Consider the following 17,903-nt stretch of genomic DNA (forward strand, 5'->3'; position numbering starts at 1 on the left):
AAAAAGAAAAAAAAAAAAGAAAAACCAACACAACACAACCCCAGAATCTGGGGTAAGATCATGTTTTTACAAGCAAATCCTCAGACGTGATTTATACTGCAGGTGTTCAGTCTGGGGCAGCTTTAGGACAAGGAGGAAGGAAAAACCTGCTTTCCCCTCTCCTCCCTCCCTTTTCTTCTTAAAACAAGGTCAGCTTTTATGGAAAGATGATGTCTCTTCCAGCCAAGTCCTATACCAAAGCCAAGGCTGAGCCAACAGGAGGCTCAGGGAGAGCTTATTGCTCCCTACAACCACCTCAGTGAGCTCATAGTGAGATGGAGTACATTTCTTCTTCCAAATAACAAGCAATAGGACAAGAAGAAATGGCCTCAAGTTGAGCCAGGGGAGTTTGAGGCTGGATAGAGTCCCCATCCGTGGGGGTATTTAAGAGATGTGCAGGGACGTGCTTTCGAGGTTGATGGTTGGACTCGACGTCCTTGGAGGCCTCATCCAACCTTAGTAGTTCTATGAATAAGCATGGTGGTGATGGGTTGGGATTCAACTTGGTGATCTTAGAGGTCTTTTCCAACCCTCTAATGATTCTGTGAGTGGTCACGGTGGGGATGGCTTGAGGCTGGATTCAATGACCTTGGAAGTCTTCCCAAACTTTGTGATTCTGTGCTTTAGACCTGGCCCTGCTGAGTGAACGGTCAGACCTGACGACCTTGGAGGCCCTGATCGGCCTTAATGACTCTACGATTCCATGCCATGAGCAGCAGGGATTGGTGCTTCTCCCTGATCCTTCAGGGCAGTGCTTGCTCTCCCTCCCCAGGTGTCACCAAGGTGCTCCTCAGCCCTGGGGCAGCTCAACGCCAGTTTTGGTGGCACCGACCCCGCCGCTCACTGTGGCAGGGCCAGGTGCAGGAAAGGCAGCTGGGCCCGGGCTGCCATCGGGGTCCTTGTGCTCGGTTAAGCCCCTGACACCAGCAGTGAAAAGGCAGACCGTACCAAGATAACCCATGGCTTTTCTCAGCCATGACACTCGCAGTCATTTGCATCTAAACAGGGGTGTGTGGGATCAGGGGCTGTCTTGATATAAACTCAACAGCTTAAAGGGAGGGGGAGGGAAAAGAGAGAGGGAGAGAGAAAAATAAGCTTATACCGATGAGAAAGAGCTAAGCTTCCTCCCCTACTGTGAGGCAGGGCGAGCGATACCATCCCAGCACTGCGGTCGTTTCAAATTGCTGCACCATTCACACGCCCTTTAGCCATTCTGATCCGGTGGCGGGGGGCTGGGGAGAGCCATCAATAGGGATTTCCCAGCCCGGCTGGCGGGATTGGAGGGTGACGGCAGGACAGGGGAACATTGCCTCGTTGCTACGAGGTGCTCCTGGGGAATGCCAGTGCTCTGTGCCGTGGGTACGCTGGCCGGCGGAAACATTCAGCATTATGCTGGTAATACAGTGTGACACCGCGGGAACAATGGCAAATTGAGTGTCCCAGCAGGTAACGGGCCCGGCTGGGAGACAGTCGCAGTGGTGCACTGTCAAGATCGCTCTAATCCTCCCTCGCCAGCCCCTCCCCTGGTTCTGGGAACTCTGCTCCCTCATTTCATCTCTGGGAAATTCTCCCGGCTCCTCGCCCGGACCCAAGGGGAGAATTTCCAGGCGATGCTGTTGTGTTGGCAGCTCATTCCCTGCCCGAACAACGGGCTGCCGCGGGCCGGGGTCGGGCGTGAACAACCAGGGTGGGTGCTGGAGGGGCCATGGGTAGGAACCCCACCACCACCACCACGCTCCTTAGGGCGAGCCCTACAAAACGTGCCCTTCATCCCATGCCCGCCGCTCTTCGACCCCATGATGGAACACGATGGCATGTCGGCAAGGAGAGGGGCTCGTGTCCTCCCCCTCTGTCCTGGTTTGGGGCCAGGACGGCTCACCAGCCCATCTAATTTGATCTGCTGTAGATCACAGCCCACCCAAATAGCTTTTGTCGGGCTGAAAAACTGGAGTTGGAGCAGTGATTTTCAACCTGTGGCCCCACAGCCCCCAGTGGTCTCTCCCTCAGTAGATGGAGGCAGGGTCTCCAGGGGTACTGGAGCCAGAGAGGGCAAGGAGAGAAGAGTTTGAGTTAAAGAAAGTGAACAACACAGCACCGCTCCCAGCCATAGGGTTTGGGTTTGGGTTGAGCCAGTAGTTGGACTCTGATCTTTGTGGGTCCCTTCCAGTTTGGGATGTTCTACCATTCCGTGGTTCAATGATCCAAGGCAGCCCAATTTCACCTTCAGCTCTTCCAGCACCCAGGGAGACAGGCCCTTCCACCCATCCAGAGAGAGCACGTCGAGACAACCCTGGCCCCAGCATGAGGTGACAATAAATTCGAGGGCCTCCTGATAGGGAAGCCACCATTTATTTGCTAGCTCAAGAGTCTACAAGGCCATCCCCTTTTCCATCCTCTAAAGCTATCTCATGGTCTTCAGTGACTGTTGGTGGCCCTTCCCAGTTCTCTGCATTCATTCTCCCTGCTGACCCCTACCCATGTTGCACAAGGGATGCAGGGAAATCAGTCCTGCATTTCATTTTCCATGGCTAAGTCATGATGGACTAAAGAGCTCGGGATTTTTTTCTTTTCCAAAAAAAAAACACTCTGCAATTTCAACCAAGAGCAGCCAAAGAGAACTTCAACAGAGCTGTATTCCAATACAGCATTGGGTTTTGGTGCTTCTAACATCTCCTAAGTTTTGTCTGGTAGTAGTAGGACAACAAAATCTGTCTTGATGGTTTCACACCAGATGCTGATTTGAGTGTGCTAAAGAGCCACCCATTATGGCACTTTGGCTGCTGCCATCCAAAGTGCCCATCATTTCTGGGTCACAAAATTGACTAGAGGAGGTCCTGAAGGCCATGGCCATGGGTGGAAGAGGTGATGGACAGAGATGCTCCAGTTCAGCAAACCCACTGCTCCTTCATCTTCTTCTAGGTCCACACACGCTCTCATCCTCAGCTCCAGTCCAACCAGCCATTCTGGGCAACTTATTTATCCCCATCTTCAGCATTCAGTGCTGGCAGGAATTTGTCCGTTGAGCCTATCAAAATCCACTCACAGCAACTGTGCACATGGAGCATGCCAACAGCCACAGATTAGAGTTTTGTCTGCTTTACCACACTCAAGTTTCACCTGCTTTGATTTCCTACAGGATTATTCACTAATTAAAGAGCAACTGCAAGGTTAATTTGATGGCTAACAGCACCCATTGCTGTCAAGTAACTTGGTTTAGTTTAGACACATCTAACTGTGATTAATAGCTCTCAGGCTTTGCTCTGCCGTGGTCTACCCTGTATCGTCTGAAGCCTTTTCCCCATTTCTTATGCATAGCAGTTGCTTACTTGTAGGTGTCTCTGTTCACTGCAGGGGAGTTGGACTAGAGGACCTTCAAGGGTCCCTCCGGCTCCAATGATTCTACAGTTCTACAGTTCTATGATCCTACTTGGGTTGATGGTTGGAGAGGATGATGTCTTTCCAACCTTAATGATTCTACAGTTCTATACTTCACCTCTCTTGGGCTGAATCCCCGTGTCCTCTTTGGGTTTCCAGACCAGAAATTATGGAATGTAGCTACAGAATCCTCGACTGGTCTGAATTGGAAGAGACCTTCCAGATTGTCCACTGCCAACACTGCCATGAGCAGGGACACCTCCCACTAGGTCAAGTTCTTTGTTAGTTACTCTGGAAACTCTTTCCTTAAGCTGGAGTCATACTTTTACCCAGGTGTTTCAAAGGGCAGTTCAGAGAAAAAGAAGTAAAATAACGCTTTGTGTCTTACTGAGATTTTGAAGGAGGTTGGGAAGGAAACAAAGCATTACTTGGCACGTAACCACATGGGTTCTGCTCCTTCCCAGCCACACGAGAGTCTGCGTTCGTCCACGCCATCGCGTCAGCCGGCGTCGCCTTTGCCGTGACCCGCTCCTGCGCCGAGGGCACCTCCACCATCTGTGGCTGCGACTCCCACCACAAAGGGCCTCCAGGAGAGGGCTGGAAATGGGGTGGATGCAGCGAGGATGCTGACTTCGGGGTGTTGGTGTCCCGGGAATTCGCAGATGCTCGGGAGAATCGTCCGGATGCGCGCTCAGCCATGAACAGACACAACAACGAGGCTGGGAGGACGGTGAGTGCTCCACAGGCACCAAGCTGCATGGGCAGCCCATGAACGCAGCCTCAGTGAGGCCCTGATGTACAGAACCTGGTCTGTAGGAGCTCCAGAGGTCCCTTCCAACCCCTAAAATTCTGTGGATAGACACACAGATGATTAGAGCAGCTCTCTATCACACATATCCAGGGAAATGTTCCCCAACTGAGATGTTTATGCCTCCCACCAAAGCTCCCACTCACAACTGTATCAGGATGTATTAGGAAATATTCTCTGAAAAAGCAGTGAGTCATTGGCCCAGCTGCCCAGGGAGGTGGTGGAGTCACTGTCCCTGGAGGTGCCCAAGAGGTGTGGAGATGTGGCACTGAGGGAAGTGGGCAGTGGGCACGGTGGGGGTGGGCAGGGTTGGGCTTGTGGATCTTGGAGATCTTTTCCAACCTTAATGATTCCATGCACTAGCCCACGCTTTCCAGACAAAGCCCAGCTCAGATGTCTGAATCCAGTTGAAAAAGGCTTGGGATCATAGAATCATTAAGGTTGTGGAAAAGGCCACTGTCTGGCCTAACTGCCTACCACCAACTCTGCCCTCTGAGCCATGTCTGGTAGGTACCACATCTTCACAGTTCTTTAACAGTTCCAGGGACGGTGACTCCACCACCTCTGGGCAGCCTGTGCCAATGCATCACCACTCTTTTGGAGAAGTTTCTCCTAAAATTGAGCATGACCCCCCCCTCGGCACAACTTGAGGCCATTCCCCCTCGTCCTTTTGCTGTTACCTGGAGCAGAGGCCAACCTCACCCCACCACAACTTCCCTTCGGGCAGCTGTAGAGGGCAATGAGCCTCCTCCATGTAATTCTGAATGAAAACACCAACTAGCCAATAGATCCAGTTATTCACAAGGCAGTACGACTTCACACATGCAAAGACTGAGCGATCTAGCCCTACCTAATGACTACTTCACTCCAGCATTGAAGTAAGGAAAACCATTAAAAAACACATCATTTCTTAACCCATTTTGTGCCAGCATACACTGAGACGCTCTAGGACGGGACATGAATAGCTGCCTTCCTAGGTAAACTAACGGTACCTTTCAGGGGAGGCTGGGGAAAAAGAAGGTAATTGCTATATTTTAAGCTCGGACAACCATTTAGTCTCAAATATTCTGTGTAGTTTGTAACAACAAAGAGGAGGAGAAACGCTTTCTGCCCTTGGCACTTCGTAATTTGAAGTGCCCACTTTAGGATCCAAGTTAACCTTTTAAAATAAAGAGAACCCAAGGAGCAGATCCCCCGCTGACTGTGTTTTCTCCCCTGGGCAGACCATTCTGGACCACATGCACCTGAAGTGCAAGTGCCACGGGCTCTCGGGAAGCTGCGAAGTCAAGACTTGCTGGTGGGCACAGCCCGACTTTCGGGCGATCGGCGATTACCTGAAGGATAAATACGACAGCGCTTCCGAGATGGTGGTGGAGAAGCACAGGGAATCCCGGGGTTGGGTAGAAACCCTTCGGGCTAAGTATGCTCTTTTCAAGCCGCCAACAGAGCGGGATTTGGTTTACTATGAGAACTCCCCGAATTTTTGTGAGCCCAACCCAGAGACGGGCTCCTTCGGGACGAGGGACAGAACATGCAATGTCACCTCCCATGGGATCGATGGCTGCGACCTGCTGTGCTGCGGTCGGGGCCACAACACCAGGACTGAAAAAAGGAAGGAGAAGTGCCACTGCATCTTCCACTGGTGCTGCTACGTGAGCTGCCAGGAGTGCATACGTGTCTACGACGTCCATACCTGCAAGTAAATGCTGTAGGTCTCCAGCTGCTGGGAGGCTGATCCAGAGCAGGGCACGGGGCTCCCAGCCCCAGCACGGCAGCCTCACACCTAGAGGACAGCATGAAGATCCCTCGGCCCTACCAGAGCTCCTTGGCCACATCCCTCCAAGTTTGGGGCTGTGTTAACGTGGTGTATTGACCCTTCCTGGCAGGCTGCTCCACAGCAAGGACCACACAACAGAGCTCCAGTGCCAATTATCCCGTGCCAGTGGTTTGACACAAGTTGCAAAAAAACGTCTGAAACGTCGAAGCTGCATTTTCTACTCATTCATTTCTTTGCCCGTGGGAAAGAGAAGCACGTTCTCCTGAAAGAGCAATAAAGTGGGTGAAAGACCCCTCGTACACAGAGCACAACACTCAAACCTGCGTCTGGAGTGAACCAGACCAAAATTCACAGTCCCTCTTCTGCAGAGCACAACAAACAGCTACCGGATTTGAAAGCATTTGTTTTCTAAAACAAAGACCACAGGAGAGCCCTACGAAACCCCCACGTCTCAGCAATCAGCCATCTGATCTGCATCCTATTTAACGTATATATGAAAACCGTGTCTGGAAAGAGTCCAAGTACCTGACTTTCAACACAATTCCTTTTGTTCTTTTTTTGTTGTTGTTTCATTGTTCTTTTTGTTTTTAATCAAGAAAAGGTATTTAATATTAAATAGAACATTTATTGCCTTGTAATTATTTTACTGTAGTCAGGTATTCTAGCACTGAATGGAAGACCTTTTTCCATCAATCTGCTGTATCCAAAGTTTTGTATAAAGTTGTAGAAGTTGATTGTTTTTTTATTTTATATTCAGAAAATTTCTCTTTTTATAAGCATTATTTATTATACAATGTATATACTTGAGTTAACTAAGATTATATATTATATAAATATATATATTTGGAGAAAAATATATTTCAACTTGCATTTTTTTGTGGTACGTCATTAAAAAGAAGGTTAAAAAAAAAAAAAGCCAAAAACATGCAATTCCCAGAGTGTGTCATTTGCCTCAAAATCCTTTAAGTTCTGCTGACTGGTATCTGTGGGAATGGTGGCTCTTCTCCATCGTGCTCAGTGATAGCACACAAAAGCAAGACGGCGATGGCAAAAAGCAGCCAGCACATGAGATATAAACAAAAACCTCAGCAGTCAGCCACAGTGCCACCTCACAGTGTGCACACGCCACTGGATTAATCTGGATCCCCCACGTCTCTTTATTCCCAGAGAAGCTGCCCCAGCACTTTCAAACAGGGTAAGGAAGGGAATTTGGCCAGTGCAGCCCAAGGCCTCCCGTCTTCACCACAAAACCGCCCAGCCAGGCACAGCAGGCCTTTCTCTTTCGCCACCTGCAGGAAACTCCTCGAATGGAGGCTCACAGAAGAGGTTCAGCCCATCATTTTGCTCAGCTTTCCCACCCTGGACTTCTTGAGGAGTGCGCAGCGCCCATTCGCACACACAGCTGAGGCTTCCCAGGCGGTGCCATAAGGCTGGCATGGACCGGCTGGGCTGCAACGGCCTTCCTGGCCAGCTCCAGCACGACCTCTGGTCTACCTGTGGGCAAACCACCCAGATTTTGGGATCTATTTGTTCCATTCCTCTTCAGTGCACACTGGTTAGCGTCTCTCTGGCTACCAGCAGCCTGGGAATCACTTTCCTGTCTTAGAATCTTAGAACATTAAGGTGGGAAAAGGCCACTGAGACCAAGTTCAACCACCGACCTGTTACCACCACGCCCACTAAACGTGTCCCTAAATAGACTGACCCCACCTTGCTACAAACAGCCTTTTTCCTTTACACAGGGGAGACAAGCAAGTCACCTTCAAGCACCCCAGACAGACAGCTCTGTTTGACTAACACCAAAGACACAGATGTCTCCCAGTTGTGCTTTTTTATTGAATCCATTGATGTGCAACTGAACAAGATATTTATTCGTCAATATAGCTCTGGACATAGACACAATAAGGTTTACATCATTTACTCTGAAATAAGTTAACGAGTGCTGCTGTCACAAGGACTAGCAGAGGAAAGAAAGGAACAAACAAAGTCACAAGATCATACACAAAATGGGAGGGAATAATAACCACTGGGACTGTCATCACAATACAACAGCACTGCCAAAGGAAAAGAAACCGGAGTGGAGTGACTGAAACACTCCGATTGCCCTAAATATGCAATAAGGACTGCAGGCCCTTCACCTTCGGGCCTGAAAATACGCAAAGCACCCTCCTTCCCTGGGAACACCTCGCTGGATACAAGCTGCTAGCCCTTAACAGCATGTCCTGTCAAGTCAAGGAAGCTACACTGACTAACACCTCATAAATGGCTTTGATTCCGTGCCCCACCAAATTGAGGTATGTTCCATGAACCTTATTAAACATGTGGAGCCAAGGAACCGGAGGGGAGTATCCTCCTGCAGTCATCCTGACAGCACCTCACTGATGCAAAACGACCATTGGGGAAAGCCCACAAAGCACAGTTCGATACATCCCTCAGCTGGAGTGCAACGCATGGCAGTGCACACCTCGTGCATCCACGGAGCTTGGCTTCATCTCCAAGGAGGAATTTCATCCTTTGGTAATGCGGCAGAAAAATGGGATGCAGTGAGGCCAACTAATGCCAAAACCGTCTTACACAGCTACTAACACGGAGCTTTCAGGCTGGAATCAGCACCACTAAGCCTGTCTGTGAATTAAGAACAAGTTTCAAATACTGGATTCGGAAGGTTTTTCCTCTGTTCTGATCAACGAACTTCCCTGCCTTCTTCCAGTCCTTATTATCATTAGCCAGAAAACACCTGGGCATAAGGGAAAATGGGTATCTGCATTTTGGGAATTCTGGAGTTTCATTACTGTGGTCACTGACTCTGGGTTAGCAGCCCTGCTCAGTGTTCAGTGAGGCACAGGGTGACACAACCGAACAAGAAAGCATTCATCAAATCAGAACACAGAGGAGTACTTTAATAAGCCTTCACCACAGGATTTACTAGAAGTCACATTTTCTTTCCTATTGTAGTAACTGGATGCTGGACATAAGTGAGCGTTAGCTTCAAAACTTACAGAACATTTCCCCCATGCTGAAATCAAATGAGAATGCAGCCTCGCCTGCACAGAGACAGAAGCACAGTGTTCTAGAAGACACTTCCACATGATATCTGTATATTAAAGACAAAGAATAAAGATACTGTATTGCACTAAACATGCAAATTCCACGTTGGGTTCTTGGAAAAAGGGGAGCGTTTCACTTTGTCCAGTGTGCTGAACACAGAAGAGTAAAGATCCCAGTGTATATTCTCCAGGTTGGTCACTTTTCCAGCTGCTGATCTTGCACTTGGTCCATCTTCAGCCTAGGGAACTCTTGGAAAAGAAACCAAATCCATCAGAAAGCATGCACAGGTATGAAGGCATCCAGCACTCACAGGGACCCACACAAAGGCAGGCAGGACAAGCACTGCTGTGGGCTTCCCCAGCTGTCCTACGTGCATACATTAGAAAGTCATTTTCTTGCAGATGCCACTGTGCTCAACTATTCCCTGTGATACCTACAGGGAAAGGGCAGGGCATCCTCCTCTCAGACAGGAAAAAAAATAAGAAATCAAAGTTCCACTTTTTAGATAAATAAATGGATTTCAGCTCTAGCAGACTCACTTTTCATTTAACTTCAGTTGTGGTTCAACATCTGAGAACTCAGGCATGAAGGTTCTCAAAGTCTTCAGAACCTCCCCCCCCCATATCCTGCATGGAAAACTGATCTGAAAACCCCTGTGTACTGGAGGGGTCAACAGTGACACCAAATACACCCTCATGCAGGTTCCCCTTATTTCTGACCAGAGAACAGAATTTTAACCAATGCTTTAAAATAAGAGCACTTACGTTCCTTCTTCTCTCAGAAGAGCCAAGAATTTTTTCACCCGATACTCAGGATCCATCTAAACACAAACAAAACAGATCTTCTTTAGTACATGATGCAGCCCCCCAGGTAGCACAAAAGGAAAATAATGCCACAAAGGCCACTGGAAGTTTGGTTCTCAGAGTATCTCTGTTGTGCTAGAACAAGGCATTTGGTCCAGAAGCTCCACGTTCTGTTTCCACTTGTATTTTCTGTCTGTATCTTCAGCAACCCACTGTATCTTTAACACACTGCTGACAATGCAGTGGTTTCATCCTGAAAGCAGTTAATGGCACTATGAAGTTGACTAGTAGCATTCCAGTCCTTCTATCCACTTGGTGACAAACAAGCAGGTGGCTCTGCTAGAAAGTAAAACTGGGACTTATCCCAAGGTGAATAAATCCTAAAACAACAGCAGTGTTACCTGTGATGCAGGCAGGAAAGAAACAGCTAGTGAGAACTTGTGCTGAGGAAAGCTAAAACTGTGCAACCTCCTATCTTGTTAAAATATCTCAGAAAGGTCAGCATCTCAATACCAACTGCTGAATTATTATTATGCATCACTGACAAAAAGATGATTTGAAGGAACTCAGTAAGGATCAATGAGCTACGACGACGGGTTCTTAACGTGCAATGGAATGTTGGTACTGTTCAGGGTTCTGTAGGAAATGAGAGGCAACATTAGTACCTGGAGCAGCATCTGAAACGTGTAATACACACTGGAGAGAGTTTAAAGGGCCACAAGGATGACTTGAGCACCTGTCATACAAGGAGAAGCCATGGGAGCTAGGAGAAAGGAAGACCCAGCACTGGGATCCTGAAGGTGAACTCTTTCAACTTGTATAAAAACAAGTAGTGAGGGAGTAAAGAAGAAAAGAGTGGTGCCCATTGACAGGACAAGAGGTCAGAGGGACAAACTGAAATACAGGAAATTACATGTAAATGTAAGAGAAAGTTTTTGTCTTTTAGGGTGATCCAATACTGTTACCTACAGCCCATAGAGGCTATGAAGCACCGATCCTTGGAGATATTCAAAACCCAAATGGACTTGAGATAAAGGACAAAATACATCTGATCTTTGACCATGAGTAGCAAAGTGCAACTGAGAGGGATCCCTGATCTTGCCAGGTAAAACCTACAACATTATTGTAGATATTGGCTGTAAAGATGTCTGCTTCTGAAAGGACTTCAGAGAAGTAACTCAAGAGCAGCACACCATGACTTCAGACTTGACTTCTCATGTATGATCCAAACTCACAGATGGATTATCCACGAGAAAACTAAAACAGATGGAGAAATGAACAGCTAGGAAGCAGACAATGCTAGCAATACTTCAAAATAATAATAATAAATAATAATAATACAACTTTGCATTCGTATTGGAGCCAGAAGGGCCTGTTTCCCATAAAACACTGTCACAGAGGATGGTGAGATGTTTGTTATCATCAATACATACAATCTCTGACGGTCTAAATTCAGTGTTGAATCTTTGATCTGGATAGCTGTATTAGGTGGTATCTTGAAGTCCTTTCCAAACAGAATGATTCTGAGATTGGAAGATTTTCAGTACTCTGCAAATAAGGCCAACCAGAGAACTGCAGTTTTGACAGCAACTCTAATCTACTCAGACACCTGCACTCCACAGAGAAGCCCTGCTGAGGGCCAAAGGCAACATCCATACAACCATCACCAATGTTTACACTGCCAGGCACGCCAATTCCCAACAGTCAAATGCACAAAACAGGAGTGTAGAGCCAAGAAGCCAAAAAAATCACCTGTTTACCAAGTGAAGCAAGAATCTTTCACATCTCCAATTAACCCAAGGAGCCATGAACATTGGGATGGTGCAAGACATGGCTTCTGAGCACCAACAAAAAGTGGACAGCTGGAAGAAAACACCTCAAACAGAACAGTGCAAGGGCCTGGCTCTTTCCAAAACTACTTACCTCAACGACTTGCAGAGGGCATTATCTGCCTGCCAAGAGTATTATGTACCTGCAAAGACCGTGGTGCAATCGCAGGGTAGCAGAGAAAAGTCAGACAAACACTCAAAACTCATCACAACCTCAATATGACAACAAAGGAGCAGTGAATCTCTTCTTTACCAGGAAATGGATACTGAGGCAATCAGCTGACATTCACACTTGCCAATGCCAGTGTTCCATTTCTAAATCAAAGACGCCGGCCCTTCCCAATTCGTTTTGCTTAGACACAAGAAAGTGGCACTGGTAAAAGTGTCCATCATCCATACTGACACAGCTTCTACAGAGTTTTTTGGGAGGAACAACACCCACCTGCAATTTCTTAGCCCAAAGATTAAAGCAAATAGCTTATTCACAGAATGTAGGTGAAAAAGGAGAAGGCTGATCTGTTCTGAAAGAAGAGTGCAAAGGAGAAGCAGATTCAGGACTCTTGAGTAAAACTTCAGGCACTCTGTGGAAGGAGAAATGCTTCTACCAAACTAGGTGGGAGATTTTCTAAGAGAACAGACACGAGACCAATTCTGTACACAGTTCCCACCACTAGGAAGAAACTGGCTGCCTCTCTCTACATAAGGCAGTACCAGCCCCAAGACAAGCCTGGGAGTCCTTAGGAGAAAAAGGAACTTCAGTCCAGAGAAGAGAGAATCCAGCAAGACGTGCATGTCCTTGGATACTCCTGTAAACCTATCATAAAACCTAAACTCTGGGTGTACTACTTAGGATAAGATAATATACACAGTATTTTAAGACGGCTCTTAAAATAAATTCCCTAGTATGTTAAAATAATCAAAGCTGTTTGTCTGCAATGTAAGTTTTATTTACGCTAAACAGAAGTTACCAAATCAGGAAATAGTGGAGGTTCAAAAAAGGGCTTTCTGGAAAGCTGCCTGGCTCTGTCGGGTTCCTACTGAGAGAAGGAGCAAGAGCTGACAATTAAATCCAAGAGCAACAAGATGGGCAGGGAAAATAAGCAGCAGGAACCAGTCCCCTGCAAGAGGAAAAGGTGGCTCACGTATCCAGGATGGGGTTGCAGTGTCGGGCCAAGGTGAATCACAGAATCGTTTGAGTTGGAAAGAGCCCTTAAATGTCATCTGGTCCAACTTCCCTGCAAGGAACAGACATCCAGTGCTCCATCAGGTGCTCAAGATCCGTCCAGATCTACCCTGGGTGTGAGGGTTGTACCTGACAGCACTATGAGGTGGTCCATCTGCTGCAGCCAAGAACACTGCAAAACTAACTGGCATAGCATGAGTGGATCCACTCATCAAGTGCTTCTTGTAACAAGAGCTCAGCATCATGCCAGGACTCACAGTATAAACAAGATGACCAAAGTATAAGACGCTGAATGAGAACAGTTCAACATTAAAGGGCAGCAATAGCAATAAACATAGCTTGAGGGAAATCAGACTGCCAAAAAGTGTGGGTTTACAAGGTTTGTACACATGGTGACAAAGCAAGCCAAAGCATCAAAGCAATGTGGTGTTCATGATACTCCATGAAAGGATTCTAACACTGAAAGAAGTTGAGCAAGTCTTAAATTGAAAACAAACTAAAATCATTTAAACCCTAAACAGGGTAAGAATAGCTACAAAAAGAACATGTTGGGTTTACTCATCCAGTAAAACAAAACACAGACTGAGGGACTGCAGAGAAGGAAGTTGGGTGCATGGTTTTCTTGCAGAGAGTTCATTCACCATGGGATCTAATCACCTGCATTTTGGGAAACGTTCATCACTTGGAATTTTTAAGAATTTCATATTTCTGATTGAAGCTTTTTTAAAAAGCTCTGTTCTACCTTGGTGGAAAACAAAAAGGATCAGAATATCTCATTTGATATAATCCCACTCTCCTGTAAAGCAAGTCAAATTAGATACTGCAGCAAATATTCTTCTCTTTAATGACAGCCTGCGTTGCTTTGCTCTATTTATAGCAATTCTGTAGATGGAACCATGCAAACAGCTCTGATATTTTGCAATAGAACATCCTTGCGTTTAGCTTCCATATGTTATTACATTCAGTTTGGGTGAAGACTGTAAGTCACGTTGCTACCAGCCATCTACGTGCAGTAACACAGGCAGTTCATCAGACATCCATGCTGATGCTCAGAGTCACTTGTTAGGAATGTCACAAACAGGGTCACAGTTCTGCCCAACTTAAGAAATGCACAATTCCACTTTGCAGAGCATACAGCAGCATGAAAACCCCCCTATCACACTATCATAGGTGTGCACCATGGTGCCATGCCATGGATAAGTCTGGATGAGCAACACTTTCACCCATAATTTACACAGCTGTAGCCCTCAGTTTTGACAAGAACCAACACTTCAGGTCAGAGCAGCAACAGAAAACATCCTGCATCAGAAGAAGGAACCCATTGTCGAGGTGAACTGAAATGGGCTGCAGCAGAGTCCCCGAAGGCCTGCACCCCTTAAATACATTTAATACATGTGAGCAATGACTTACCGACTTGCCTGTAGGTATGGAATTAAAAGCCAAGGAAGAAGAAGAAAAAGTAATCTAGATAAATGACTTTATTCCCCGAGGTGACATCCAGTCAGAGCATATCCTCAGTGCTGTGCAAGTTTTAACAGAATTGTGAATAGTGAACAGAGGGATACATGACTTATATGCTGCTGAACTACATGCCTCTTAGCTTATGCTCAGCCTCTCCTAGGAAGATCTAAGGACAGTTCACTCAGCTGCACTAAATCCATTTGATGTGAAAGGAGAGCGTGTTGGGAGGGGGGAGGACTCAGAAGGGCGCTGAAATGTCAGTGCAGAGGATTAGGGCTGCACGCTACACCCTCTCATTTTCAGCATGCACACACTGTCGAGCAGCAGCTTGATGGCTGCTTGCAGGCATGGGTGATGGGTGCGGGGGAGGGTTAAGAACTGCATATTTCTGCCCTCTGCAATTATTTTCTTTAAAGTGCTGAAAGTGGAAAATAAAGAGGAGAGCAGCTGAACGGCCTGACAGATTTATCTTCTTCAGGGAAGGAGCACATACACCTGCACAGGCACCTTTTCTTTTTAAAAAAGTAATAAAAATCCTAAGCGATTGCTATCTGCAATCTTAACATGCTGACTGTAAAGAAGAAATTCCATGAAAAGTGAGTTAATCCAATCCCTCCCGTTGCCAGACGCTTGTCTCTGAAGTGCAGCTCTAAACAGCCCATGGGCACTGTGGTTTTAAAGATCTCTCCCCAGACCAAGACCTGGCGATTCCTTTGTTCGGAGAATTTCTTCTCACTGAAGCTCTTTTCTCAATTAAACCTATTCAAAGACTCTCAAAGTAGGAGTCTGCAGACAACTGGGAACCTCTGAGACTGCTATATTTACTCCAGTCCTGCCTGGATCAGAAAAATTCTTACTTGTAGTGACATTTCTATCAGCATCAGCAGCTTCTTGATACCGATCCAAACAGATTTCCCTTTGACGTTCTGTGCAATGGTGCTGCGTTCCTTATCTTTAAAGTTACCCAGGAGCTGGAAAAGAAAGAAAGAAATCAGAACACCTCCAGTAGGGACAACGTTACTTAACACAGGGCAAAGTGAATGAGAAGCCAGAATGCATTTTCTAGCTTAGAAGCACAATTTGTTGCAATATATCCAGACAAGGCAAAAGATCCTTCAGTATTCTCTAGGATTTCCATCACGGCATAGACAGGAAGCCATGCAGAGCACAAATGTGAGAAGAATCTGTAATTTCTTTGGCACCAAAACCCCTTCATTTGACGTTATTCCAATCAATGAAAGCTTGGCATCCTCCACTTTAAGTACCCCAACTATATTCATTTTCCAAGGGTATGAAAAGTGGGATCTTTCAATCCACCACACGAACTTCTTTCCTAAATCTACTGTTCTCTCATTTTTTATTAACTTACAAATGAACAAGTAATTCAGACAAGTTGTAGTTAAGTTGGACAACGTTCCAAAATGCAGACCTACTGCAAAATCATTCATTTCCAGCAAATTTTAAGGCTATTTGTCATCCTTTAATTTTTTTGTCACCTCCAAAGCTTCCATCAGCTGTTCCCCTGTTGCAATGTTGGGTACATGGATCGTGGTGCTGAAAGCATTCAGCATTTCCATTTCCTGCAGGACATCTTTGCGACTGGTGGTTCCAATGATCAGGAGCTTGCGACCCTGTCCACACAACAGAGCAAGTGTCAAGAAAGGAGAAACGAGAGAGGAAGCATCCTGGGAATGCTTCAGCTAACCACAAATGAGAAACAGAAAACGGACGTGTAAAAACACTAAAAAACAGCGAGATCACACCTCTCAGCAAGTGAAGTTGTCAGCATCAATCACGCATATCTAGGATCACGTTCCAGAAGTCCAGCAGCAGGGTTTACAGAGTTAAGGACGAACGAAAAACATCAACTGCCAACGAAAATCAACCTCTGCTGGACCATCTTACAAATGCCACTGGAACACTGTTTGAATTTTACTATGCAGGTTCAGACACTTGACTGACGTTGGCTGATGGAAAGAACTGTTGATCAGCTGATGAGTCCAACAGTTCTTTCCATCAGCCGTGACCTGTCCCTTTTCCAATTCAGCACACACAGAGCCCTTGGGCCAGGAAGAAACCTGGCTGGCCAAGCACCCTTCTCTCTGTGCTGCCCAGTAGTTCAGCCAGTGCTTACAGACAAAGAATGTGAAGTGAGTTCTCCAGGGACACCAAAACTCTCATCTGATTGTGAGCCACAGAAGCTTGACAACAAATGCTATGGAGTGCTCCAGCATTTGCTCTGGAGTTTCCACCCAAGGACACGTCATGTTTTTGGTAGCAGATAAGAACAGGGAATAACAACCTGCAAACTAACTTCTTGAATGATGCAACCTGAGCAACTTCCACACGGACAAAGAGCATGCTTGGTTATAATAAAAATGGAATCTATTTTGAGGGCTCATTAGAGCCTGAAAGATCTCACCAGGAAAAGATATAAACACTACAGAAATATAATTAGGTAAGTTTCACCGACTCCAACTTCAGGTGTCCACATGTGACCTCATTATCAGTTCTTCCTTCTCTGCTAACGAAGCCCAGATGACACTTACCTCCACCCAAAGCTACCTCTACTCTGAACTCCCACAGCAACCCATTTTCTAGCTCAGCTGTAGAAAACCAAACTGCTGACAGCCACATTTATTCAGATGAATCCCAAACTTGCTGTAAATCAGGTCAGCAGACAATTACTACACACACAAGAATGACTCTGAGTGACTTATGACCACTTAGGAAAGCCACTGGAATCACTCATTGTGGCCAGTTCTGTGAAAACATTAGCCCAGTGCTAAGCATTACTCAAAATACAAACACTGGGAATGGGAGAAAAGGAAAACAGAAATAATTATTCTACTGCGTGAAATTAGAGAGCTTTCATGCTCTTACTTTATGGACACTTGCCATTTCAAGTACTTATGTCAAATACAGCACTGAGCTGGAGAAGTCAGAGGAAAGCAATGAAGATGCACAGAAATATGAGATAACTTCCCTAAAAGACTCCTGATAAATGACAGGGCCAAGAAGGGTAACAGAGAGGTCCATAAAATCACACAGACTGCAGAGGAGGAGATGAGGGTGCAAACTGCTGCTTCTCGTAACAAAAATCACACCATAACAAAAGGCACTATGTGGCATCGAAGGTCAGGCTCTGAGCACCTGACCAAGCTGTAGGTGTCCCTGTCCAATGCAGGATGGCCTTCAGAGGTCCCTTCCAACTTAAACAATTCTATGCTGACCCATCGCTGACTCTATGTTGACTCTATGTTGACTTTATGTTGACTTTATGTTGACTGCGTTATCCACACTGAACCACTGAATGGTAGAAAACTCATCAGAACAGATGGCTTCTCTGCAAAATAGTGCTTAAAAGTTTTTAACTGCTCCACCCAAAGCATTCTGTTTTCCTTGCTCTCTTCAAAAGCTTTCTTCAACTTGCTACCTCTGAACTTCAACCACAGGAGAAGGTTACTATAAAACAAGTGCCATCTCTGCTGTACCAATTACTAACACAAAAACAGTCCCCTGTACTTTTCAAGGTTTCAGGCAACTTGCACAGCAAACAACTGCAAAACCTACAAGTCAG

General features: G+C 46.3%; 2 protein-coding genes across 5 annotated transcripts in view; one reads left to right on the forward strand and one right to left on the reverse strand.

Annotated features, from left to right (window-relative positions):
- WNT3 (Wnt family member 3) overlaps positions 1 to 6,593 on the forward strand; it is a 22,302-nt gene extending 15,709 nt beyond the window's left edge. Inside the window, exons 3-4 of the mRNA XM_010724432.2 lie at positions 3,879 to 4,144; positions 5,446 to 6,593. Coding sequence (XP_010722734.1) covers positions 3,879 to 4,144; positions 5,446 to 5,925 — 746 coding nt within the window. The 3' untranslated portion in view covers positions 5,926 to 6,593. The remainder of the gene's footprint in view (positions 1 to 3,878; positions 4,145 to 5,445) is intronic.
- Positions 6,594 to 7,813: 1,220 nt separating this feature from the next.
- The window catches only part of NSF (N-ethylmaleimide sensitive factor, vesicle fusing ATPase), a 61,703-nt gene continuing 51,613 nt past the window's right edge, over positions 7,814 to 17,903 (reverse strand). For all 4 annotated transcript variants that reach the window (XM_019623365.2, XM_010724433.3, XM_019623366.2 and 1 more), the window contains 4 exons: positions 15,820 to 15,954; positions 15,181 to 15,294; positions 9,812 to 9,867; positions 7,814 to 9,295 (listed from right to left, as the gene is read on the reverse strand). In XM_019623365.2, coding sequence (XP_019478910.1) covers positions 9,286 to 9,295; positions 9,812 to 9,867; positions 15,181 to 15,294; positions 15,820 to 15,954 — 315 coding nt within the window. In that variant the 3' untranslated portion in view covers positions 7,814 to 9,285. The remainder of the gene's footprint in view (positions 9,296 to 9,811; positions 9,868 to 15,180; positions 15,295 to 15,819; positions 15,955 to 17,903) is intronic.

The sequence above is a fragment of the Meleagris gallopavo genome, chromosome 29 (genome assembly GCF_000146605.3).
Source record: "Meleagris gallopavo isolate NT-WF06-2002-E0010 breed Aviagen turkey brand Nicholas breeding stock chromosome 29, Turkey_5.1, whole genome shotgun sequence".
Lineage (NCBI taxonomy): Eukaryota > Metazoa > Chordata > Aves > Galliformes > Phasianidae > Meleagris > Meleagris gallopavo.